The following is a 26,584-nucleotide window of genomic DNA, read 5'->3' as shown; positions in this document are numbered from 1 at the left end:
ATCTTTTATACAGTTTTCTATATTTACTACATAAGTACTTTTCCATATAATTCCTGTGCTCCTTTATGTGTAATTGTTAATGATTTTCTGAGTTCCTGAGACAGAAGCCTGCCGGCAAACAACTGGCCAGACTTCTACTGCCTACCTAACATGTGTTTTTATTAAACCAATAAGCTTCCAAATGTCACTATCTTTCTCTATCTCCATACACACACGCACATACACACATACACACAGAGTCATGTGTGGCTTGACAGACCACATATAGATAGGGTCCCTATAGGCTACATGACATGACTCAGGTTTATGGCAGGCTAAAACAGCGAGGCTTGTGTAATTACAGTTGCTGATGTTTGCACAAAGGATCACTTAATGACACATTTATCAGAATGTATCCCCTTCGTTAAGCTACACATGGTAGTATAAGAAGGTAATAAATTCCTCTCCTGTATCAAGTCTTAGTTTTGTGAATTCTTTCCATGCGTATATGTGACGCATAGCACTTCTAAGTTAAAATAATGTTTTACATAAAAATTAGGTTGGAAAAAGTACTAACAAAAGTATCCTCAGTGAACAGTTATTTGAGAAAGGGCACAATGGCTTGGTGTCACAGCTTGGCTTAGTTTGGAGAACTGAAAACATGCTTGCAAAAAAGGAACTGGCTTCCCTTTGTACCCAAGATTAAAAACACATACTTTTGTCTCTTTGTTTGCTTACCTAACAAGAAGTATGTTATACAAGTAAATATAATACTTGGTAACATCCTCATGGGTAATAAATCTGATAACATTTTCCCAAAGAAGTAAGATGACACTCTGTAGTATCCACTGATATATTCATGTCTGGAAAAAAAAAAAAACAAACACATACCATACATCCTACATTAGTTTTAAGGGGCATCAGGTCTACCATACTCATTATTTTCTTTCCAGCCTCTGGTTGTCTTTTCTCAATTAATATCAGTCACCCCCAAGATCCCATCTATGGTTTAATTCTGGGGCAACCAGTTTGACCAATAGCCCTAGATGCCGGACAGCCGCCTGCTAGGACAAACACACTTACATAAAGAGCTTCTTCTCCACTATGAAGAGCTCCACAGCTGACACACTGGTGAAACACTGATTGGTCGTCAGGTAGAAGAGCACTCCAGCTCTGTGATAAAAGGGAACAAAAGCACCACAGTCGATTAAATATTCCTAGATCAATTTTCCATCTGAAAAACTCTTTCCTCAAATGATATAACATTAAACACACAACATTCTGGTTAAAATAGAGAGGAAGTATGGACCCTATCAGGGTTCTACCCATTATCCCTGATTCTAAGGTACCCTAAGGGCCCATGAAGCACTATTTGAAATTCACAGTCTAGGGTTGCTATATGGTCTGAATTGTGCTTCTTCCCCTACACCCCCCAAATTCCTCTGATGAAACCCTAACTCTCAATGTGATGATTTTTGGAATCCTTGGATTTTGGTGTCTTTAGGAGGTATTAGGTTTGTGTGAGGTTATCAAGATAGGGTTGTCATGATGGAATTAGTGCTCTTAGAGGAAAAGGAAGAGACAGCAGAACTCTCTCTGCCCCTGCCAAGACAAGGTGGCCATTGCAAGCCATCAAATGATCCCTCATCAAACCCCAATCACACTGGCACCCTGATTTCCAGAGGCAAATTGAAAGACAGTGGGTGGAAATCTCTTTTGGCAGCTTATGGTATTCTTCTACCACACAACCATCAGCAGGGTTTTGATAGTATCCTTGACAACCCATTGCCAATACAGCTTCCATAGTGCTCAAAATAGAAAATGAAATGATGTTTATAAAGGGCAAATTAATTTATGCACCTGTAAAAAATAAAGGTAGACTATGAATGGTTCTCGGTAAAATAATTTAGGCTTAAAAAGGGAAATACTCAGTTAATCTATACCTTGATACAAAGATAGATTTTGTTAAAGCCCAATCCTTACAACAGTGCTGGGCTGTCCTTCATAACCAAACAATTTAATGGAAACTGAGGGTGTGAGTTGAAACTGAAAAAGAGATGAAGTGGCACATAATATGATACACACAAAAAGAAAACATAAAAAATTAAACACAAGTGCATAGACCCCAAAAAAGAAAATGTCCATAGATACATAGTAAATTTTTCACAAATAAACAAAAACATACACACAAACATTAGGGAGCTGGTTATCATAAAAGTAAATGTTTATACGATAATTAATGGGAAATAGCCAGACCCAGTACAAAAACAGTTATGCAAGTTTCTGCATACAAATCTAAAATCAAAGGAAAAGCCAACTTCAGAAACACGGAACATGGCAACAATTCAGCTCAATTTGTTAAGTCTTACATCTAACGGCACAATGATGTTCATAATGAGTTTAAGCTAGAAGATAGTGAAATTCCTTCTAAATCGTAAGATAATTTATTTTATAGTAAAAGCAGTTTTTATTGTGAAGACTTTTCAAGGTAGTTATCCATGTCTGTAGTATCTACTTAGTGATCTAAATATTTTTTATAATTGAATTTTTTATTAATAAATTTTATTTTTATATTCCCCATACAATTGCAACCCCCTTATATTTTTTAAATATCTTTTCTTCCAATATATGCTAATTTGTTTAGCTATCACCACAACCCTATACAAAAACTGTTAAGTTAAATAGAGCTAACTTTATGTCAAAGAAGCTCATAAAATCCAGCTTGTCAGTTACATGGTTATAGAAAAGCAGAGGTACCACTCTGGCATAAATCAGTCCCAAAGTAGACAAACAAACCATCGGCTTCCCCAGCAACTTCAAAGGACAAATAAGTGGAAGCAAGCATTAAGTCAAAAATTCAGATCAAAATAAATCCAATGCACTTCCTTTGATTATTTATTTATTTTTTTATTTTTGCATAGAAGAACTGGGGTATAGGACAGAGGCTCAGGGAGGGGGAGAGGATTCACCAGAGACAGAGGGGAGCAGAACAGGTATATATACAACCATACTCTGCTGAAGGGAGCAGCGGGCGAGGTAGGAGAGTCTGCTGTGCCATGTGAATTAGCTCATTGGCAGGGGATTGAACTCAGGCCAAAGCATTGATAGTACTGAGACTTAACCCCTATGCCACCAGGTAGGCCCAAATCCAATCCACTTTCTCCAGAAAACATTTTAGAAAAAGCTAAAGCTCTTCTATATTTTTCTGGATTCTACCAAGAGCTTTAATGGTGTATTTTCAGTTGCACTTTAAAATTCCAGTTGAGGTCAGGTTTCCCAACAGTTTTTTTCCAAATATTTCCTTTATAAAACTCAAAAGGCCCAAAGGCTCTAGATCTCTGTGTAAATGATCTGTGCTGGATGAAAATAAGACCTCTACAAGCAGTATGTATCACAATTACTAGCTCATTTGGAAATAATCCAGAAGAATATACCCCTCAGGAAATGTGAAAAGAAAAATGGCATAGTTCTGGAAAAGAGCAGCAACCATTGTTTCATCGTATAGTTAACACTACATGATTCCATACAGGAGATACTTTATCTTAATGAAGAGCTGAACTTATGCTTATTCTTTCATCAGTCTTTTCCAGACATCAAAATAAAGTTGAGTTAAGATACTGCAACTTACTTTGATAGTAACATAGGGATAACAATACCATCCACCCCTCTGCTCTGGGAACTGATCTGAGATTGTGGGTATAATGGGGCCTGATGTGTGGTTCAGAGCTGTTCTCAGCACACAAAGTTCAAGGAGACTCTGTAGTCTTCACTACTGCTAAGCTCCTATGATGAGAGCTTGCTAGGCACCAAACTGAGTCTCATCATTAAACATTATTTTGAAAATTTTTTTATTAAAGTAAATTGTATTATAACATATTCGTTTTAGGTGTGCATCACTTTAAATCGATGTATATAGTACATAAAGTTCGCCACTAAAAGTTCATTTCTATACACCATACAATTGACCTCTTATACCTGATTAAACAATCCCTCTTCCTCTGCCCCTTCTAGTAACCACTAATTTGGTCTTAGAGTCTAAAATTTATTTTGTTCTATTTAGCTCATTCATTTGATAAAAGAATATTTTTATGGGTACATAACTGGGAAGGGTAAACTAAGCACCCACTATATAACAGAAAAAACTGAGTTCTACCCACCTCTTCATATTAAATAAATTAAAAAATAGTAAGGAAATTAACTGACAGGCAATAAAAGACATAGATCTTCTGGACTATGTCAAAATTTAAAACTTTTGCGCATCAAAGGAAACTATCAGCCAAGTGAAAAGACAACCCACAGAGTGGCAGAAAATATTTGCAAATCATATATGAGGTTAATACCAGAAACACATAGCAAACTTCACAGTTCAACAACAAAAGATACAATTTAAAAATGGGCAAATGGGCCCTCCCTGATGGTGCAAGGGGTTAAGCACAGCACTGTGAAGCTATCCACAGCCTCTGCAGCATGAGTTTGATCCCCAGCCAGCCAGGGAGCTACCTACATTATACAGCAGACCTCTCCTGCCTCTCCCGCTGCTCCCCTCAACAGCTATTTCAGTCGGACTGCCTGTTCTGTTCCCCACTCTGTCTCTGGTGAATCCTCTCACCCCCCACATCTCTGGCCTGTACCCAAGTTCTTGTGTGTATAAATAAATAAATCTTTAAAAAAATAAAATAAACTCCTGAGTGAGAAATAATAACCCCAAAACAAAATGTGACTTAAAAAAAAATGGGCAAAAGGCTTGACTAGACATTTCTGCACAGAAGATAAACAAATGGTCAATAAGCACATGAAAAGATGCTTAACATCAGTGGTCACTAATATAACTAGTATAAGGGGGGCTGGACAAAATAAGCCAGAAAGAAAAAGAAAAATACCGGATGGTCTCAGTCATAGCAGGAATCTAGAAAACTTAAATAAGGGACCAGGAAAAAGAATAACTATAAGAAAGAAAATATCAAAATCAACAAACAACTATGAACCAGAGACACTCTATGGGGGGGGGGGAGGAAAGGAGGGCTTGAGGTCAAAACAAGGGGGTTGTAATTGTATGGGGAATATAAAAAATAAAATTTAAATAAAAAAAATAAGGGGGGCTGGAACAGGAAATAACAAGTGTTGACAAGGTTGTAGAGAAATTGTATACTGCTAGTAGGAATGCAAAATGGTGTAGCTACTCTAAAAGGCAGGATGGAAATTCCTCAAAATAAAATAGAATTCTGGATAGATACCAAAAAGAATTTAAGCAGAGATCCAAATCAGTATATTTGTGTTTATAGCAGCATTATTCAATATAGCTAAAAAGTTGAAATAACCTAAGTGTCCATGGACAAATAAATGGTATATCCATACAATGGAATGTGGTATCCACACAATGAAAACTTATTCAGCCTTCAAAAGGAAGGAAATTCTGACATAGGCTATCACATGGATAAACACTGAAGATAATATGCTAAGGGAAATAAGCTGGTCACCAAAGGACAAATACTGTCTGATTTCACCCATATGAGGTACCTAATGTAGTAAAATCCAGAGAAAGTGTAATTGTGGTTTTCAGGGACTGGGATAAGGGAGGATGAGGAATTATCATTAAATGGGTACAGAGATTCAGTTTGGGAAGATGAAAAAAGTTCTACAGTTGGATGATAGTGATGACTGCACAACAATGTAAATATAAATGTTAAGAGGGTAAGTACTATGTTCTGTGTATTTTACCACTATATGCATATGTGTATTGATATATGTGTATATGTATGTGTGTATAAATATATGTAGAGAGAGATTAACTCTTACATTCAGCTACTCCTCAGTTTACCCTGTTCTTGTCTGAAATTTAAATTCTTAATGGATTTCCATAAGCTTAAATAAAGCAAAAGCACTTTCTCAAAAATTAAGATCCAAATTTACTTACCTATTCTGGATTCCTGCAGGATCATTTTTTAGATCATAGAAAATGGCACCAACAACAAGGCCCAAGATGATTGTTACAATTATCTTTTCAAAACAAAAACAAAAATAAAAAAGAGCTTGAATTAGGGGTAGAAATTTACACACCGTCTAATATTTTCATAACATATGTAGCTACATAATCACATTTCTCCATTGAGATAGGAGAAAGGGCTTGACCAAAGTCCATGGAAGAATATAAAACAGATGTGTCATTAGACTGCTTTATAAATTAAAATTAAAAAAAAAATTGTTCATCTGCATGTAGGGGTGACTGACAGACCAAAGAACATAGCTGGAAAAGCTAAGATTCTCCCCAGGACTTCAACAGGCACTGCTGGTTCAGGACCCAGTTCAGGGATCAAGGCCTGGGAATTCATAATGAGAGACAGAGCAAGTAATTCCCAGCAAAATAGTTTGGACAATAAAATAAAGTCCAAGTTGTTAAAAGTTTTGCCCTAAACTCACCCTTTGACCTGAACTCAACCTGAATGAACACGTGTGGTTTTGTATTTCAAGAGGCAAAAGTAAAAACAGGATATCTTTTACTCTTAACAATAAAAATAAATACAATTTTAAAAGAACACAAAGAAAAATTCTAACAATAAAATTTTGCACAGTGAGGAAGCAGGGGTGAGCTGGGGCCCACCTACATGACCTGGGAGGAGTCCAGGCTTGCCCTGGAAAAGTGCACTGTCACTGTCACCAAAGCATTCAGCCAGCTTTCCTGAGGGCACCAAGTGCTTCCACTCCTCATCCTCCTGCCCAAGCATTTAGCAACACCGCCAGGAGGCCCACAGCCAACAGTGAGAACAAGTTGCCAAGTGTGGGGCATGTTGATCTACCTTTATCTTCTCGGTGCATTTGATGGCTTCTGAGAAGACTGATAAATATCATTTTTGTTTCAAAGATTGACCAAATCCATTAAGGACAGGTCTACACTATATCAGTTGAGGATTTTTTTTTATATTTAAAAATTTACATTTTAAATTAAATTTATTTATTTCCCTACATCATTGCTCATTTTTGTGCTGTATTTGATTTTCTCACCTCAGATGTAGTCCCCGTAGTTCTCCCACCACATCACCTGTGACCCCTCACTACAGTCTCTTGTGCTCTTCCCTCCCATGATTTGACCCATCTAATTCCCCTCCCCTGCTGCATGCCTCAGATCTATGGTCAGCTTGTAAGTTTTGTCTTTTTTGGTTTCTCTAAATTCCACATATTTATCTTTTTCCTTCTGACTTATTTCATTTAGCATAATCCCTTCTAGCTCCATCCGTGTTGCCGCAAATGGCAAGAGTTTATCTTTTTTGATTAGTTGAGAAAATTTTTATTGTACTTTTATGTTGTATTAAATATAAAAATATAAGAGATGACTTCAAAAATTATATATATCACTATATATCATGGAATTCTCACAGTTAAAACCTAAAGTATCTTACTATTATAACAATCCAGGGGTAACAAGACTGGAAGTAAATTGTCAAGGACAATTTGGGCATAAAGCAAGCCAAAGTAGAACACAGGACCTTGACCTGTGAAGACTAGTTTGTGAAACCATAGTCTGGAAAGAATATGATTTGAGGTCCTTAAAAGTTCCCTTGCTTATTAAAAAAAGATCAAAATTTGAACAAACTCGTATCCTGGCATATTTTAATTGTCCCCAGAATATACTGTATTTTATGTCAAAAGATATAACTTCCAAAATAAATCATGATGATCACATCAACATGCACACATGTATATATATACACCAGAATTTATATTTCCACACAATATAACTTTAAGAACATTCAGATTTTGCAACACTACGCATTTTTGTCTACTAATCTGATATACTAACAAACTGTCAATATTATCATTAGGATGTTTCTTGGTTTCAAAATTCCAAAAGGACTTTCAAAGTCAGCATTCAAACTTACAAAAAATGATTGATCCTGTTATTTTGTCTTGCTTTTTTACAAGGTGTGTCTATGTTATTCTTTCTTGAATCAAAGAAAAGAAAATAAACAGGAAGATAAACATTGCACAACAAAGCAGAGACATTTTGAGTTCTGGGTATCTGGCCTCTGTTTTGAACAGGAGTGGGGGAGGGGGACAAATTCCCTAAATGTTATTCTACCTTTGATCAAACCAAATGTGTTTACCAACATTTCTCCAGGTGAGAGGGATGCTTATGGCAGTCACTAAAAAAAATTAATCTACATTCAAATGTTAAATATGCCAATAGCATCGTTAAATCTCCAAAAGATAGGATAGTGCCTTCCAAACTGATTTGTTCAGGAAGCCCTCAGCACACTAAATGTTACACAGATGATCCATTCATTCCAAGATCTTCCAAATAAAAGCTTTAGTTAAATGCATATCATAAGCAAAGTCTGAATCATATAAACAAAAAGTTCAAATCTAATTATGATTCTATGATTACAGATAGGAGATTTGTCAATAGGAAGTAATTAAACATCTCAATAGGTCCAATGCATGTACTTAAAGAAGTGAACATATGCAAGATTAAAAATCCTAAGCCAGAGATCAACAAGTGATGTCCTCAGATCATGAGAATACTTTTTTTAATATTTCCTTTATGGTTGAAAAAAAAGGGAATAATATTTTTTACCACATGAAATTCAAATTTCAGTATCTGTGCATAAGCTTTTATTGGAACACAGTCATGCTTATATGCCCAACACAGCATGAGTTTGATCCCCAAGTTCAATCCCCCGCCAGGAAGCTACCCACATGGCGCTGCAGACCTCTCCTGACTCACCTGCTGCTCCCCTCAGCAGTGTATTTCAGACAATCTACCCTTTCTGTTCCCATTCTGTCTCTGGTGAATCCTCTAATCCCCCACACCTCTGGCCTGTACCCCAATTCTTGTATATATAAATAAATAAGTCTTTAAAAAATGTTTTCCATAAATAACTTAATGTGTTTCCCTGGAAAACATTTATGTTTTCTATAAATAACTTAATGTGTTTTCCCTGGGAGGGTGGGCAGAAGAGAAACATTATCCTAAAGTATCAAGAGATCATAGCAGAAGGAAAGTACCCCCACAGCACAATTAGAAGACACTCTCAGGTTACCTGAGCTATAGAAGCCTGGGGGTTACCCAGTAAGTTTTTGAATGAACGTTTGGAAATCCATTTGAGTTGATGAAAGAAGGAGGTGGAATAGGTGATTTCCTTGAAGCCTATGTTCTTCTTCTTTTTTTCAACTCCTGAAAGTTGATCTAACTCAACCTGTGTTTCTCTAAAGAAGGTGGAGTTGGTATAAAACTCAGCTAATCTTTCTATGAGAGGAGTCTCTCCCTTGGAAGCTTCTTCAATGTCCTTAGCTTTGGGATAAAAATAAAGAAAAGAAACATTATTAACAAGATAACAATTGACTTAAACATTTTTCTGAAACTCCTTATCAATAACATATTAATAAAGATTGATTATCAAAATATCAATTCTATCATTGCTTCACACATTAGAAAAATACAGTTAATTTGGCCTACATCTAGAAACTTATGGATACAGAAACTCACTGTTCTTTTTCTAATTATAATATTTGGACTCTAATTCTTTTTAAAATAAACTTCTTGGAAAAAGAAAAATATCGCATGGTTTCACTTATAGGAGAAAAATAGGGGAAGTAAATAAGGGGTCAAGAACAAACAAACAAACAAATAAATAAACAAATAAATAAATAGATAAAAATTAGCAGGCAAGTATAAATCAGAGACATTCTGCAGGGGAGGGGTAGAGGGAAGGGGAAGGAATCAAAACAAGGGACTATAGTGGTGGTTCATGGGTGAATTGGTGGTGGGAATTTTACAGGTTCTACACCTGAGAGGAGAAAGGAAACATTGTACAAAACTGAACAATGATGTGAGATATAATATACTTCTTACCATAGAGAATTAAAATTCCTACTGTAAGAACTTATTCCTGGCTTTTTTCTATGTAAAAACACACAGATTGTCAAGTTTCTTATTTCCAATGCTAAGTAAACAATGGGCAGTTTTTTAATTTTTTTCACTCTCTCTCTGATGCAGTTTTGTTTTTTTTTTGTAAATGTAGATCTTTATTTATTTTTATTTTATCTATATTTTACATCATTCTTCCTTTTTGTACACTGCATGCTTTTTCTGTTCAGGTGTAGTCTCTGCAAAATTCCCATCATTAATTCATCCATGCACCATCACCACAGTCCGTTGTGTAAGATCACAATCCCTCCCCTGTGATTCCTCTCCCTCTCCCTGCCCTGCAGAGTGTCTCTGATTAATAGCTGCCTGTTAATTTTTTTTTTTTGATTTATTATAATTTTTTTCCTGGCTCCTTATTTGGTTCCCCTAGATTCCTCCTATAAGTGAAACCATCTGATATTTTTCTTTCTCCTTCTTGCTTAATTCATTGAGCATAATCCCGTCTAGCTCCATCCATGTTGGAGCTAGAAGGGATTAAATTCATGTTGGAGCATGAATTTATCTTTTTGATTGCTGAATAATATTCCATTGTGTATATATACCACATCTTCTTGATCCAATCATCCATTTTTGGGCATTTGGGTTGTTTCCATAATTTACCTATTGGAAATTGTGCTGCAATGAATATAGAGGTGCAGGTATCCTTTTGAGTTAACGTTTTTTGTAGATTTCTAGGAGTGGTATTGCTGGTTTGGGTAGATTCCTAGGAGTGGAATTGCTGATTCATATGAAAGGTCCATTTTTAGTAGTTTGTGGAACCTCCACACACATTTCCATAGTGGTTGGACCAGGTTGCATTTCCACCAGTAGTTAGGAGAGTTTCTTTCTCTCCACATCCTCGCTAACATTTGTTGTTATATGTGCCAACCTGTTTTTTTAATATGTGCCAATCTCACTGGTGAAGGTGGTATTTCATTGTGGTTTTGATTTGCATTTCCCTGATTACAAGTGATGTTGAACATTTTCTCATATACCTGTTGGTCATTTGCATTTCCTCTTTGGAGATGTTTCTTTTCAGCTCTTCTTGACTGGATTGCTTAATTTGTTTTTGTTGGGTTGTGTGAGCTCTTTTTAGATCTTTGTGATCAGTCCCTTATCAGTTGTATTGTGTGCAAAAAATTTTTCCCATTCAGTAGGGTGTCTCTTTGTTTTGGTTAATGTCTCTTTAATGAGCATTTTTTTAAATGGAAATTAATCTTAGAATTGACACTCTGGGGCCTTTCTGGTGGTGCAAGAGGTTAAGTTTCAGCACCTGAAGCTATTGACAGCCACTGCAGCCAAGTTCGATCCCCGGCCAGGGAGCTAACCCACATGACACAGCAGACCTCTCCTGTCTCATTTGCTGCTCCCCTCAGCAGTGTATTTCAGTAGATCTGCCTGTTCTGCTCTCCCCTTTGTCTCTGCTGAATCTTCTCACACACACCCCTCACACCTCTGGCCTGTACCCCAGTTCTTGTATGCATAAATAAATCTTTAAAAAATAAATAAATAAATAAATAAAAATTTCTCATCATTTATCTAGTGTTTTGAAATAAGAAACTTGGCAATCTATGCATTCGTACATCCAAGAAAGAGGACGGTATTAGTATAAATTCACAAAGAACATTTTAATGAGCTGCCATATTGCTAAAATTCATTTAATTCAATTGGTTAATCTGTGACTCTTGGCAAATTCACATACCTTCACCGTCTTCATCCTCTCTGTTTAACACCACAGCAGAGGAGTCTCCATTAATGACATCCAGGAAGAAGTCTGCAGGGTTATTATAGGACTCACAGTGGTATCCTACAAAAGAGAACAACTGAAATACACAAATCTCATAGTCCTGAAAGATAATAAGGACTCACTTTTACTGGTGTGGGATGGGGGGAGGAGGCTGAGGGAGACAGCCTTCTCTCTCATCTTTCTCTTTCCCCTTACTAATTCATACTTTCTTTTCATATGTCCAACCATACAATATTGCAACAATTCTATCTGTAAGCAAAACACCATATCCCAAACCAACCTTAGACACTCAGAAATACTTATATTAGTGCTTGGTGCTTACCCATCATAATTCATGAAAACTGAAACAACTACCAATGTTCTCTGTTGCTTATCAGAACCTCTACAAAAATCTAAAATTGGTCAAAAAATATATATAAGTTGAAAAAAATCTAGAAAAAATGCTAGTGCTAGAAAAGGAAGAAAAATTCCAGCACCAAACTGACCCAAGATGTTTTGGTCTGTTAGCTCAAAGACCAAACAGCACTCCTACCGAATCCCCTTTTGCTGCACCTCCCCCTGCAGTGACCCTTAGGGCTAATGGCTTGCGCCACGGTCCCTAGGTCCGGCTGGGCAACCAGCATGCAGGGGGAGAACAGCAAAACCCCCTGAAGATATACCTGCTGCACCTCCTCCTGCAGTGACCTCTAGGAATCCCTAGGTCCGGCTGGGCAACCAGCGCCAGGAGGAGAACAGCAAAAACCGCCTGAAGACATAGATAAGATGGAAGCCTGTTGAAAGATAACGACCACCAGGAGCCACTACAGGAATGCTGTCCGCACGGAAACTTATCTCACCTTCTCTAGACCCACAAACTTTATTCTAATACAACTGTCTCTCTAAAATCTTTTTCTCTCTCTCTGTTTAAAAGGTCATTGGTTTGCCAATTAAAAAAGAACATACGAAATCTAATAACTAGGCTGATTCAAATGAAACGTTACTAAACTCTGTGTATTAATAGAACTGCTAGCTTAATAATTTCTCTGTTGTATACTTAGCCTTGTTAGTATTAATCTAAATGATAAAAATATTACATTGTGAAAAGTAAAATTCACCCGTGTTAATTAATAGTAATAGTGAGTAGTTAAAACAAAAAAGTAATCATATAAAACAAAAAGAAAAATTAATAGCCTAACTACTTAGGAATGTGCCTGGGTCCAGATGTAAATCACTGCCCTGTCAATGATAAGCTAAACCTATAAGCAAGCTGATTTCTTCACTGATGTTCGCCATTCCTATGCTTTTAGGAAACATATATATACTGGTCACCAACTCAAAGAAAATTACACTCAGATTTTCACTCTGGAAGTGTGTCTGTTTGTCATTTCTTTAACTGAATCCCTGACCACCCTGCGCAGTCTCTCAACCCTGAGACGGCCTCATCGTTCACTGCTGTGCTGGTCCGTGGCACCCTTTGTTCTCTTGGGAGTCTACTAATGATAACCTTACTGCATGAAAAAGTCAACCATACCAGCTGATGCAAAGTACCCCAAGGCTTCCTGAGCAGGCCCGTGGAACATCAGTTTTCCTGAAGTCAATAAGGTGAGGCTATCAAACAACTTGAAGATGGAATAGCGTGGCTGATGAATGGAGAAGATGATTGTTCGTCCCTGTTTAGACATCCTAAGTTAAAAGTGAAAAATAACAAGTCATTACAAGTCTAACACTTATACTTCTTGGCAAAAAACTTTATTCTTATATTTAGATCATATGTTCTTAGTTCACCTGGATTTTTTTTTACTAACACCTCATCTCATATTTATTTACCTGATGAGGTACCTAATTTAATGCCCTTATTAAAAGTTAAGGTTTCCTAAAATGTGTCTCATGGACAGTCTAAAATCAACTGAACACTGATTAAAAATGCAGATTCCTGGACAGTGTCCCCAGACCTCTTGGGTCTGGGAAATACATATTTTTAACAAACACCCAAGTAACAAACACTCTAAGTACACTTTTAACAAACACTCTAAGTACACTTAAGCTGGAGAGCTTATTGTAGGCTAAATATTAGAGCAACAGACATTTGCCCCACGCTTATTGATCATTTGAGTCTTCTGGTTCTTTTAGGAATTAATATTCATTTTTGTTTTAATAACTATTAACTTTATTCAGTATTAACTATGTCTCTGTTAAATATTTTATAGACACCCTTCTCTAAATTTTCACAATATTGCTACAAGGCAGCACCGGTATTATTATCTTCCTTTTTCAGATTAAGCTTAGAGGATTAAGCCACTGTGGTCAAGGGTCTTAGGAAGGGCAGGGCTAGGATTTGATGGCCTGAAGCCAAAACAGTGCTAAACTGTGTTTACACAGGAGTTACTACTTATGGATATAAGAAACAAAGGCCAAAATGACTCACAAAAACTGTGATTACTGAAAATGTTTTCTGACACAGTCCCTTCAATGTAAGCACCTAACATATGCTACCAGAGTATTCAAGATTGTTCTGCCTCAGAGGATCAGGCAACTAGATGGAGCATTTCACCACAATGTGGAACAGAAGTAACAAAGGGTTCCTTTTCAGTATAAAAAAGACCCTCATCCATCTGAAGATGATGGAAGTAGAATATCAAAGGTGCCAACAGGAGCAAGCCAAGAAAGAGAAAGCGTAGTCAAGGTGGAGAACATGGCAGACAAAGATGTGTGACAACAAACTCTATACGGAAACTACAAGTAGTTCAGTGTCACGGCAGGGAGGTGGGGGTGGGGGTAGAGGGAGCATCTAAGGAATGAGACTGCATCACAAAACAAGCTCATCACAAACAAGTTCTTCACTCAGAAATAGGAATTTTGTAGTCAATAAGCACTAGGGAGCCAGTAAGACTGGTAGGAAAAAAAGGAGATTTATGTGAGAACTTCACTGCTATTCTGTCTGAAGTGAAGGGCACCAGTGTTCAGTATCTCCTATTAAAAATGGAGACTACTGGCTTCATCTCAGATCTCTAGAAGTGGATTCTGCATTTTAACAAGCACCCAAGTGATCAGTGGGAAGAGCAGACTTTGAGAAGATTGGGTTAAAGCTCTGGCATGAGGAGAGATGCTTGTGTGCCAAGTCTGAAACATAATGAAAACACTTACAGCATAATGCATCAAGTCATCTTTCTCTCATGAACACTGTTAACAGATATAGATAATAAAAGTATCATGGATGTATTCCTAACAGAAGCTGAACCTATTACCTGGCATCTTCACCATATGTCCTGTGGCCATCTCAAAGTTAAGGTGTTTAAAATCTTAGGTATCTTCCCATTTTCATGTTTCTTCTCATCTTACTATAGAGACTTATTTATGAGGGTCTGAGCATCAGAGGAAGCAAGGTCACGATAACAAGAAGGCAGTTTTTTGGGCAGCATTTTTACAAAGGTTGAGGAGGGAGAAGTGGGGAGACCCTAGAAGTAGTGAGCAGAGAGAATAGTGAGCATGATTGGGAGACTGGTTACATTCAACAATTAAGTACTATTGTATAATGTATACCTTAAAAATTATGATGGGGCCTCCCTGGTGGTGCAGGGGTTTAAGTCTCAGCGCTATCAAGCTATGGCCAGCCACTGCAGCACGAGTTCAATCCCCGGCCAGGGAGATGACCCACATGGCACAGCAGACCTCTCCTGACTTGTCCACTGCTTCCCTCAGCAGTGTATTTCAATAGATCTGCCTGTTTTGCTCCCCACTCTGTCTCTGGTGAATCCTCTTACCAACCGCCCCCCCCACACACACACCTCTGGCTTATATCCCAGTTCTTGTATACATAAATAAATAAATCTTTTTTAAAAAAGGGTAAAAATATGCTATGTCATAGCAGAGACACCCAGCAGCCACCAACATGACCAGGGATGAAGGCAAACATCACCCCTGGTGGGGGGAGTCAAAATTACACAGTTCTGATGTTCTGCACCAAGAACACAGCATCATTTCTGTAGTGCCCCCACCAGGAATTCCTGGGCCAAATCTGGTCATAAGGAAGCTGCATGGGCCCAGATTTCAGGCCACCCTCTGAGATGTACTCTCATGGATGGGTAAGGACACAGAAGGCAGGAACAGACAGAAGATCTGCTCGGACCACTAAAGATTGAAAAGAAGTATTTCTGGAGAAGACCCTGAGACACAAAGAAAATAAGACATGGCAGGACAGCTGGTGAGTCTGACTGCAGCCTATGAATTGAAGGAGGTTGCAGGAGCCTATTGATTGCAGGTGGTGACCTCCAGGCTGGGAGTGTGTCAGGTGGTGATATAGGAGCATCCTTGCTTTTGGTAGTTACCCACCAGACTATTTAAAGTGATAGGAATGATGGCGGAAAAGCCCATGTTAGGGGTGGTAAGATGGAGCAAGAGCAAATGCAGCTGAAGTTAACAGTGGGGAAATCTAGGCAAGGGGACATGGGGATTTCTTTGCACTAGTCTTATAACTTAAAAACATATAACTATGACTTTAAAAAAATAATTGACCAAAAAATGATGTCCAAAAAGGGTGAGCAAAAGCCAACCTGGCCAGACCAAAATGTAATTATTGAAATTTCCCCAATAAACATGTTCTTCTAAGCCTTCCTTTGATAAAAGGAAATACCCTTCCTTTTACTCCATTCTTCCATTTTTTAAGCCCAAAATCTTAGAAGGCATTCTCTCAATAATTATACCCCACATCCAACTCATGAACCAATCTCGTTGATTCTACCTTCAAAATCAAATCAGAATCTACACACTTCTCATCATTCTCATTACACCCTCATCAAAGCCAGCATCAACTGAGCTATAGTGAACAGCTTTCCTTGCACTTGCACTAGCCCAGATACACGATCTTTTGTCTACTCCTCTTTTCTAATATTCTATAAAATCTCCCCACCTCACAGAGGGGGGTGCAAGTCAGAGTGCTTCCAGTGGCCTGCAAAGCCTGCATAATCCGCATCCACTTAATTCTATCTCATGTCTTCTTTTAACTGTTATGAATGTAACTGTGTCCCCTCCAAAAGTCATGTTGTTGAATTCCTCAGCCCAGGACCTCAGAGTGAGACTGTACTTAGAGAGATCGGGTCTTGAAAGAGCTGATTATGGTTAAGGAAGTTTCTATGACTGGGCTGGGCCTTAATCCATTACATAGTGGATTATATATATTGTATATATAATTATATATATTATATTTATAAATAATATATGCTTATATATTATATATATAAATTATATATCTATACTAGTGTCCTTATACAAAGATGATTAGAGCACAGACACAAAGGGGAAAAAATGACGTGAAGACAGGCACGTATGAGCCAAAGAGAGAGGCCTCAGGAGATAGGACTGACTTACAGCATTTAAGACTGAAACAATAAATTGCTATTGTTAACATCACTCAGTCTGTGGTATTCTGTGATGGCAGCCTGAGCAAACCAACCAGTAAGCAAGCCCAGCCTTGGGTGCCAGTCCCTGTGGCCCCTTTGATATTCCAAAAACATCAGGTGTGCTCTGCTTTGGGCCACTGGCTCTTCCCTTCAACTAGAACTCTCCTCCCCTATCCACCTGCCACCAGGTCAAATGTTGCATCATAATTGAGGTCTTCCCTGACCATTTTGCTCTATAACATAACACTCCCATCATGTCTGTCCTTCCCTGCCCTATTTTCCTTGAAACACCTCTATTTGTTAATTGACTCTCTCCCTCCAACAAAGAAGGAAGACATTTCTGTCCTTATTCTCACTGCTGAATACGCTGCCCCAGGAATAATGCCTGGTACATAGCAGTTGACCAAATATTTATTGGATGAATGAAAGAATAATGTTCCCAAAGCATTTACCTCTTCAGTAGCAAAAGAACAGCACTTGCTGTGCTTGAGTCTAAACCAGTTGTGGGCTCATCCAGGAACAAGATGGAAGGGTCAGTAATAAGTTCCATGCCAATACTGGTCCTTTTTCTTTCTCCTCCAGACACCCCACGAATAAACTGAGTACCAACCTAAAACATCAATATTATCATTATTAGTAAGAACAACCACAGCTACTATTATTTGTTGAGCTCCTAACCTGTGCCAACCCCCAAAGAGGTATTTAACTTCATTATCCTCATTTATTCTAAATAGCAAAGGATCAATACCTGGGACAGACAGGTTTCCCTTTATTAGATGAGTAAACTAAGGCTCAGGTCAAAGCTGGTAAGTGGTTTAGCTTGATATGAAACCTACTGTTAAAAATTTTGGATGGTCTTTATCATAGAGATATTTGGTTTTAAGATAGTTAAGTCAGAATATAAAAAGATAAGGCTTTCACATAGTGAAAGTACAAAAAGGAGATAAAGACAGGAGACGGAAAGGTGAAAGATTCTATAATTCATTAGTTTTCTGACACCCCTTTCTCTCTTCCACCCCGACAAAATCCTCAGATTGGACTTGGCAGCTAGAAAAGTTCACTTTCTGACATACCACATTAACAGTTTGTAAATCCACATGAAGCTTTCCAAATTGGCCCTATCTATACACTAATTCACTGCAGAAGTCCTGGCTGATTCTTACAGATAAGTTCAGAAAGTAGAATATTCTACAAGGCAGGCAGCTCAGTTTTTTCAACCAGCTCAAGGTCAGTGTGTGGGGTTGAGGAAACAAGAAGGCTTTTGGGGACTCAGGAGGTGGGAAACAATTCATATACAAGAGCCTTCAAAGAGATGCTAATCAAGTGGTACTTGTGTGCTTGTTTGGCTCCTGTAACAATTGACCAGACAGTTGGAGGTCAGTTGGACCACAAAAAGGAAAAGTGAAACTATGGGATTGACTTAGTTGACATTAAGATACTGTTAACTTTGAGCTGATGGTTGTATTGCCATAAGGTAGTCAAATGTATTTTTTCCTAAGGATGTATATTCAGTGGTAAAATATGTTTTTTATAACTTTCTTTAAATACTTCAGAAAGAGGGCCTCCCTGGTGCTACAAGGGATTAAGCACCGCACTATGAAGCAATCCACAGCCTCTGCAACATGAGTTCCATCCCCGGGCAGCCAGGAAGAAACCCACATGGCGCAGCAGACCTCTCCTGTCTTGCCCACTGGTCCCCTCAGTAGAGTGTTTCAGTCAGTCTGCCTGTTCTGTTCCCCACTCTGTCTCTGGTGAATCCTCTCACCACCCCCACACACACCTCTGGCCTGTACCCTGGTTCTTGTATGCATAAATAAATAAATCTTTAAAAACAAAAATAATACTTCAGAAAGAAAAAAGTGAATCAATTATAGGATAAAATGCTAACAACTAGGAAATGTAGGTGAATATAATTAGTAATCATACCAATATATTTATCAGATTATAATCCTATCATTTCTATAGCAATCAGACTATTCTTTCTACATCTCTGTTAGGGCATATTTATACAAAAGCTTTCAATCAGATAAAGAAATTTGGAGATGTCAACAACTATGCCTTCAGCTCATTTTCCCTGGATAGTCAAGGGAGGAAGGTAGGATAGTAACTGTCCAATATGAAGATTTTTTAACTGAAAGTAAAAAATGAAAATATCTTACTGTAAAGACAAAATCAAATACAGAGCCAAAAGCAAAGGAAATTGAATCACTCTTAAACTGGAAATAAGTAGTAAATAGCAGCATCTTGGAGTTACTCTTCCAAACAAAATCAGCAAAATACACAAAAGAAAGTCAGAAAGTATCAAAAGAAGCAGGAACCAACAAAAAACCATCCCTCATTACCTCTAAATAAATGATTATCACAGAGGAATTAAAATATCACAGGAGACATTCAAACTGAAAAAGCTCATCCTCACCCAAAACTTCAAATGTCTCCCCCATAAATTTTTTATACCTCTTTGTCACCTATAAAGTTCACTCACTTATCTCATTTCTTCTTCCTGCTCCTGCACAACCCACAGAAGGAGAAGTTCCTTTTGTCTCTCTTGCCTACTCCTTTAACTCTAAAATTTCTATATTTTGAATCATTGTTTTTGTGTCCTTTGGGTAGATCTCTAGGAGTGGAATTGCTGGGTCATATGGTAACTCCATTTTCAGTAGACTGAGGAACCTCCAGACAACTTTCCAAAGTGGTTGGACCAGTTTGCATTCCCACCAGCAATGTGGGAGAGTTCCTTTTTCACCGCATCCTTGCCAACATTTGTTGTTGCTTGTTTTTTTGGTATGTGCCATTCTCACTGGTGTAAGGTGGTATCAGTGTGGTTTTGATTTGCATTTCCCTGATTATAAGGGATGTTGAACATATTTTCCTATGCTTGTTGGCCATTTGCATTTCCTCTTTAGAGAAACGTCTAAGTTCTTCTGCCTATTCCTTGACTGGATTGTTAATAGATGACTGGATCAAGAAGGTGTGGTATATGTACACAATGGAATATTACTCAGCAATCAAAAAAATAAACTCATGCCATTCGTAGCAATGTGGAGCTAGAAGGAATTATGCTCAGTGAAATAAGTCAGAGGGAAAAAGAAAATTATCGGACGGTTTCACTTACAGGAGGAATACAGGGAAACCAAAGAAGACATCAGTGTAAAAAAAAAAAAAAAACAGTAACAATACAAAACACAACAAAATAAAAACAGACAATTATAAATCAGAGACATCCTGCAGGGGAGGAGGAGGGAGAGGGATCAGAAGGAGGGAGGGAGGAGCACAGGGGACTGAGGTGATGGTGCACGGGTGCCTTGGTAAAGGAAATTCTATGGGGACTACACCTAGGGCGGCGGGGGGGGGGAGTGGGGAAGCAAATATTGTTTAAAAATGAACAATGATGTAAAAAATAAATAATTTTTTAAAAGATTTATTTATGCATACAAGAGATGGGATACAGGCCAGAGATGCGGGGGTGAGAGGATTCACCAGAAACAAAGTGGGGAACAGAACAGGCAGATTGACTGAAGTACACTGCTGAGGGGAGAAACTGGCAAGTCAGAAGAGATCTGCTGCCCCAATTGGGTTGCTCCCTGGCCGACTGGGGATCAAATTCATGCTGCAGAGGCTGTGGATTGTTTCACAGTGTGGTGCTTAACACCTTGCGCCACCAGGGAGGCCCAAAAAAAAAGAAAGAAATTTTTAAAAATTAAAAAAACACAAACTTCTAAGAGCTCAGCACATAACAGTTTTGAGTAAATATTAGCTGAAGAGAGGGGGTGAGGAAGACAGAGGAGGAGTATGGGGAGGGGAGACAAAGTGCTAAAACAAAGATTACAGTAAAACAACTTGGATGCTACATGAATTAAAAATAAGCCCTAATTTGACTGAATGTCATTTTGGAAGCCAAATGACTGCAAAGTGAGACAGAGTACAAGAACTCTTGAATTTCTTCATTTATCAATTCCAGAAATATACCTTAAAAGCAGTAGAACAAAGTCCCCTGGAGGAAGAAGAGCTAAAAGAGGAAAGAAAACAGGAAGAAGGAAAAATTAGTGTAAAGATGGTGAATGCAAATAAGAGAGGGAAGGATGAGCTATAATCACAAGGACAAGGCAACACGTCCTTTGCAAAGAACACTTATCTCCTAGACAACACTGGCTGCTTTATTTCTAAGATTCAGTCATTTTTAGGTTATTTTCCTGGTTAATTTCTACTTCCATATTACATATCTAGCCACTTCTTCAATGCACATTTTAGAAAATTTATCTGAATAGCAGTTACAGCATAGGTGAGGTCTTATTTGCTGGCTATCATACAATCTTGTTTTTCCCATGTTACCTTGGAATCTGCCACTTTATCCAGACCTAACTCTTGAATAACCTTGTTAATCCGTTCATTTTTTTCATAATTCTTCATAGTGGTTGGAAGCCGAAGAGCTGCTGAGAAATGCAAATTTTCTCTCACTGTCAGAGTTCCCATCACAACATCATCCTGAAGACAAAACAATGTTTTCATAAAACTTATCAGGTCTTTTCTAGTGTCATTACTCTTTGGTACATGTGCTTAATCTACAGAAACAATATCCCCAAGGTAGAGTTCTAGTTAATGATGAATTTGCAATTATACAAATTACAATAACTATACATACAGACAGGTATAAAATCTGAGGGAATAATTTTCTCATTATTTGTATAACTAAAGAGAGCCTAGGAAATATGGTTACTACTAGCAGGTATTTCTAGATTGCATTATACAAGGATTGCCAAGGTATCTTACTAAGCTAAAGGAAGAGAGATGACATCAAGAGAGATGAACTAGATGACAACTGACATCTAGTTCAGCAAAAAAAGTACAACAGTTCTACCTTTTGGAATAATGGAATAGAATTGATATCACTGCTCTTATAAGGGTTATATTCCAGATTCTTCTTGCTTTTCATTACAAGAAATTATGAAAAGCTGGTGTAAAGAAATTGGTTCTACAGGTATGTCATATAATGAATTGGAAGCACACTGCATTATCAGCCAGGAGACTTGCTCATATAGAAAAAGAAATTTAAAGTGCAATTCCAAGAATACTTACTTGTACCACATAACCTGAATTACATTTGAAATTGGCAGGTCGAGGGCCTCCATTAATCAAAACATCTCCAGATAATCCCTGTGGATCTTTCCTTGCAGCTAGAACATCTAACAACCTATAAAAGGACATATATGTTATTTTATTTCTCCTACTCAGGCTTATCTCTCAGCTACTATGAATCCAAATTCTTCTCAACTTAGAAAATTAACTGATCAAGAAATTCCATGAGTTAATTTAAATTTTATGTTTTTGAAATTCCTCTCCTTTTTTTTTAAACTATATACTACAATAAAATATTAAAGTATGGGGCTGTTGGCTGATCAGCATAGACCTTTCAAATCAGCCCTGCTTGCTCTGACTTTGGGGGTCCCAAGACCAGCAGGTGCTCCTTTGCCTAAGACACAAACCTTCCTTATAACTTCCACTGCATCTCCCCACTTTACATTTTATCCCCTTCCTTTTTTTTCCCCTTAGTTCAAATCATAGGCTACACCTGTATACCAATAACTTTTTTTAATATTTTATTTTATATAATTCTTACATCATTTTTCATCTTTGCACAATGTATACATTTTCATTTTGGTTATATTCCCCATACAATTGCACCCCCCCTTATTTTGATTCTAGTTCTTCCTCTCCCTGCCCCTCCCTCTTCCCCCTCCCCCCTTAGTGTGTCTCTGGTTTATAGTTGCTTGTTGATTTTGATTATTACTTTGTATTGATTAGTCTTTTTCCTGGTCTCTTATTGAGGTATTCTAAATCCCTGCTATGAGTGAGACCATCCGATATTTTTCTTTTTATTTCTGACTTATTTCGCTGAGCATGATCTCTTCTAGCTCCATCCATGTTGCTGCGAATTGCATGTATTTACCTTTTTTGATTGCTGAGTAATATTCCATGGTGTATATGTACCACATCTTCTTGATCCAGTCATCTATTTTTGGGCATTTGGGTTGTTTCCATAGTTTAGCTATTGTAAATAGTGCTGCTATAAACATAGGGAAGCAGGTGCCCTTTGAATTAATGTTTCTGTGTTATTTGGGTAAATACCTAGGAGTGGAATTGCTGGATCATATGGAAGCTCTATGTTTAAGAGCTCATGAGACTCAACAAAAACAAAGAAAATAATCCAGTCAAAAAATGGGCAGAAGAGCTAAAAAGAAACTTCTCTGAAGAGGAAATGCAAATGTCCAACAGGCATATGAAAAAATGTTCAACACCACTTGTAATCAGGGAAATTAAAATCAAAACTACAATGAGATACCATCTTACACCAGTGAGAACGGCACATATTAAAAAAACTAGCAACAACAAATGTTGGTGAGGTTGTGGAAAAAAAGAATTTCTCCTGAACTGCTGGTGGGAGTGCAAACTGGTCCAACCACTATGGAGAGCTGTGTGGAGATTTCTATACCAATAACCTTTTAATGCCTGGTGTGCAAAGCTGACCTAATAAGACTTCCTGGACTAGGGACAACCACAAGCAAGCTCAACTACATGTTATCCACAGCACCTAGTACCAGATTGAACACACAGCAAATGCTCAACAAATACCTACTTATGTACAAGAATCTTCAAAAGCATATTAAAACTGCAACCATAGCAACAAAAAAAATGCTTATTATACTCTATCATACTCACGAAGATTTGCCTCCACCTGTGGGTCCCAGAATAGCATTGAGGCCAGGTCTCATGATCCCACTGTAAATGCAGAAGTATATGAATTTACTGGTGTACTTTAAAACCAGTTCTATTAATTTTGGGTCTGCATTTATTATACACAATAATAACTGGTGAAATTATAAAGAACACAGTGCAAACCAACTCTTAGAGGAAAAAGAAACAGAATTTCTGATTAATAGAAGTCATATAAAGGATATAAATCACTAGTCAGAACTTGTAAGAAAAACAGCTGAGTGCTCTATAAATTCCTTTCACTTAATCTCTAAACCATTTATAATTTTTGTAAAATGAAACATAAACTTTCATCTTTTTCTGAAGTAACAGATTCTGGTGGGCCTCCCTGGTGGTGCAAGGGGTTAAGCACTGCACTATGAAGCAATTCACAGCCACTGCAGCACAAGTTCCATCCCCCGCTGGCCAGGCAGCTACCCACAGGGCACAGCAGACCTCTCCTGACTTGCCTGCTTCTCCCCTCAGCAGTGTATTTCAGTCAGTCTGCCTGTTCTGCTCTCCACTCTGTCTCTGGTGAATCCTCTCACCCCTCACACCTCTGGCCTGTAACCCAGTGATTGTATGCATAAATAAATAAATCTTTAAAAAAAAAAACAGATTCTGGTGAAGCATAGGTTGCACCTACTCCTTTTTTTTTTTTTAAATGTTTTGTTTTCTTTTGAAATTTAGATTTTTAAAAAAAATTTAGATAACATTGGTTTGCAATATTGTAGATCATTCTAAGTCACAGGATCACACTTCTTCAGATGCATGTCACCACACCACACCCACCACCACCACCACCACCGAGGAATATACGGTCCTTTACCCCATCTCTGTCTTCCCCCCTCCCACTCCCTTAATTCCACAGTCAGATTTCTAGGGTTTGTTTTGGTTTGGTTTTTGTCTTACTCTTTCCTTTGTTAATACCATTCCTTTTTATATGGGCCATTCTCACAGGGTCATGATGTGATACCTCAGCGATATTGAACATCTCTTCATGTCTATCTGAATGTCGTTTTTTAAATAGTATTTTTTTTAAGATTTATTCATTCATGCTGCAAAGGCTGTGAGATAGCTTCACAGTGCTGTGCTTAATACCTTGAGCCACCAAGGAGGCCCTACCTGAATGCCTTCTTTAAAGTGTCTATTGAGGTCCCTTGCCCATTTTTTTAATTGGGTCATTTGTTTCTTTGTTGTTGGGTTGTGTAAGCACTTTTTAAGTTTTGGAGATTTACCCCTTGTCAGATATATGGTATGCAGATATTTTTATTATATTCTGTAGACTGCTGTTTTGTGATGGTTTCTTTTGAGGTACAAAAGTTTTTAAGGTTGATATAGTCCAACTTTTTTATTTTTGCTTTTGATTCCCTTGTCATTGAGGTTGTATCCCCAATACATCTTTATGGTAGATGTCATGTAGTGTGTCCCCTATATTTTCTTTCAAGTACTTTATGGGTTAAGTTCTTATATCCACATCTTTAACCCATTCTGAGTGAATTTTTATGAGTGTTGTTTAAAATATGGGCATTGCTTTATTTTTTTGCATGTGGCTATCCATGTTTCCCACCACCCTTTATTAACCAGGTTGTCTTTTCTCCATTGTGTGTCTGTAATTCCTTGTTGAAAATTATCTGTCCATACTTTACATGGATTTATCTCTGGGCTTTTAATTCTGTTCCATTGGCCTGAGTTTGATCCAGTGCCATAATGTTTTCATTACTTTGCTGTGTAATATCGTTTGAAGCCAAGAAGTATGATGCCTCCATTTTTCTTCTTTATCTTGATTGTTTTAGCTATTTCTGGCATTTTGTGGTTCCATATAAATTTGATAATTATCCTATTTCCTTAAAAAATGTCATTGGTATTTTGATAAGTATTTCACTAAATCTGTAAATTGTTTTGGGTAATAGAATCACTTCAAAGATGTTGATTTTTCTGACCCTTGAACATGGGATACTGTTCCATTTCTTTGTGACTTCTTCTACTTCCTGTAATAAAATTTATAGTTTTCATTGTGCAGGTCCTTTGTTAAGTTTATGCCCAGGCATTTCACTCTGTTTGGCATGATTGTAAATGAGACTGTATTCCTTATTTCCCTTCCTTCTGATACACTGGTTGGACATAGAAATGCCACTGATTTTTGTGTATTAATTTTGTATCCTGCCACCTTACTGTATTAATTTATTTTTTTCTAGAAGCTTTGTTGGTAGAACTTTTTGATTATTCTAAGCATGTTAGCATGTCATCTGCAAACAGTGACAGTTTCACGTCTCTAATTTGGATCCCTTTTATGTCTTTTTCTTGCCTAATTGCTTCACCTAAAACAAAGAACAAACTCTTGGTTTCACTGATCTTTTGGACTATCTTTTTTTTCTATTTTATTTATTTCTGCTTTAATTTTTATTATATCTTACCTTCTACTGGTTTTCAGGTACTTTTGTTTTTCTTTTCCTAGTTTCTTCAACTGTAATCTTACATTTAAATCAAGATTGTTCTTTTTTATTTTTAAATTTTTTTTAAAGATCTATTTATTCATGCATACAAGAACTGGGGTACAGACAAGATGTGCGGGAGGGTGAGAGGATTCACCAGAGATAGAGCAGGAAACAGAATAGGCAGACTGATGAAATACACTACTGAAGGGAGCAGCGGGCGAGACAGGAGAGGTCTGCTTGCCATGTGAGTTGCCCCGAGGCAGGTCAGGATCCAACCCTCACTGCAGAGGCTGCTGACAGCTTCACAGCGGGGCACTCAACTGCCTGCACCACCAAGGAAGCCTTTTGTTTTGCTTTTGTTTTTTTTTTTTTAATGTGGGCCTGTATTGAACTTCTA

The 26,584-nt window shown here is 37.6% G+C and overlaps 1 protein-coding gene across 1 annotated transcript in view; it reads right to left on the bottom strand.

Annotated features, from left to right (window-relative positions):
* ABCG2 (ATP binding cassette subfamily G member 2 (JR blood group)) overlaps positions 1-26,584 on the bottom strand; it is a gene marked incomplete at both ends in the record, with an annotated part of 44,308 nt that overhangs the window by 7,973 nt on the left and 9,751 nt on the right. The window contains 10 exons of the mRNA XM_084233228.1: positions 718-842; positions 1,063-1,152; positions 5,894-5,976; positions 9,015-9,265; positions 11,583-11,687; positions 13,138-13,289; positions 17,455-17,612; positions 21,332-21,484; positions 22,076-22,190; positions 23,717-23,776. Of these exons, the coding sequence (XP_084089354.1) occupies positions 718-842; positions 1,063-1,152; positions 5,894-5,976; positions 9,015-9,265; positions 11,583-11,687; positions 13,138-13,289; positions 17,455-17,612; positions 21,332-21,484; positions 22,076-22,190; positions 23,717-23,776 (1,292 nt within the window). The remainder of the gene's footprint in view (positions 1-717; positions 843-1,062; positions 1,153-5,893; positions 5,977-9,014; positions 9,266-11,582; positions 11,688-13,137; positions 13,290-17,454; positions 17,613-21,331; positions 21,485-22,075; positions 22,191-23,716; positions 23,777-26,584) is intronic.

This window comes from Talpa europaea (genome assembly GCF_964194135.1).
Source record: "Talpa europaea genome assembly, chromosome: 5".
In the NCBI taxonomy this organism is placed as follows: Eukaryota; Metazoa; Chordata; class Mammalia; order Eulipotyphla; family Talpidae; genus Talpa; species Talpa europaea.
The sequence above is the reverse complement of the archived record's forward strand: the minus strand, read 5'-3'. Positions and strand labels throughout refer to the sequence as shown.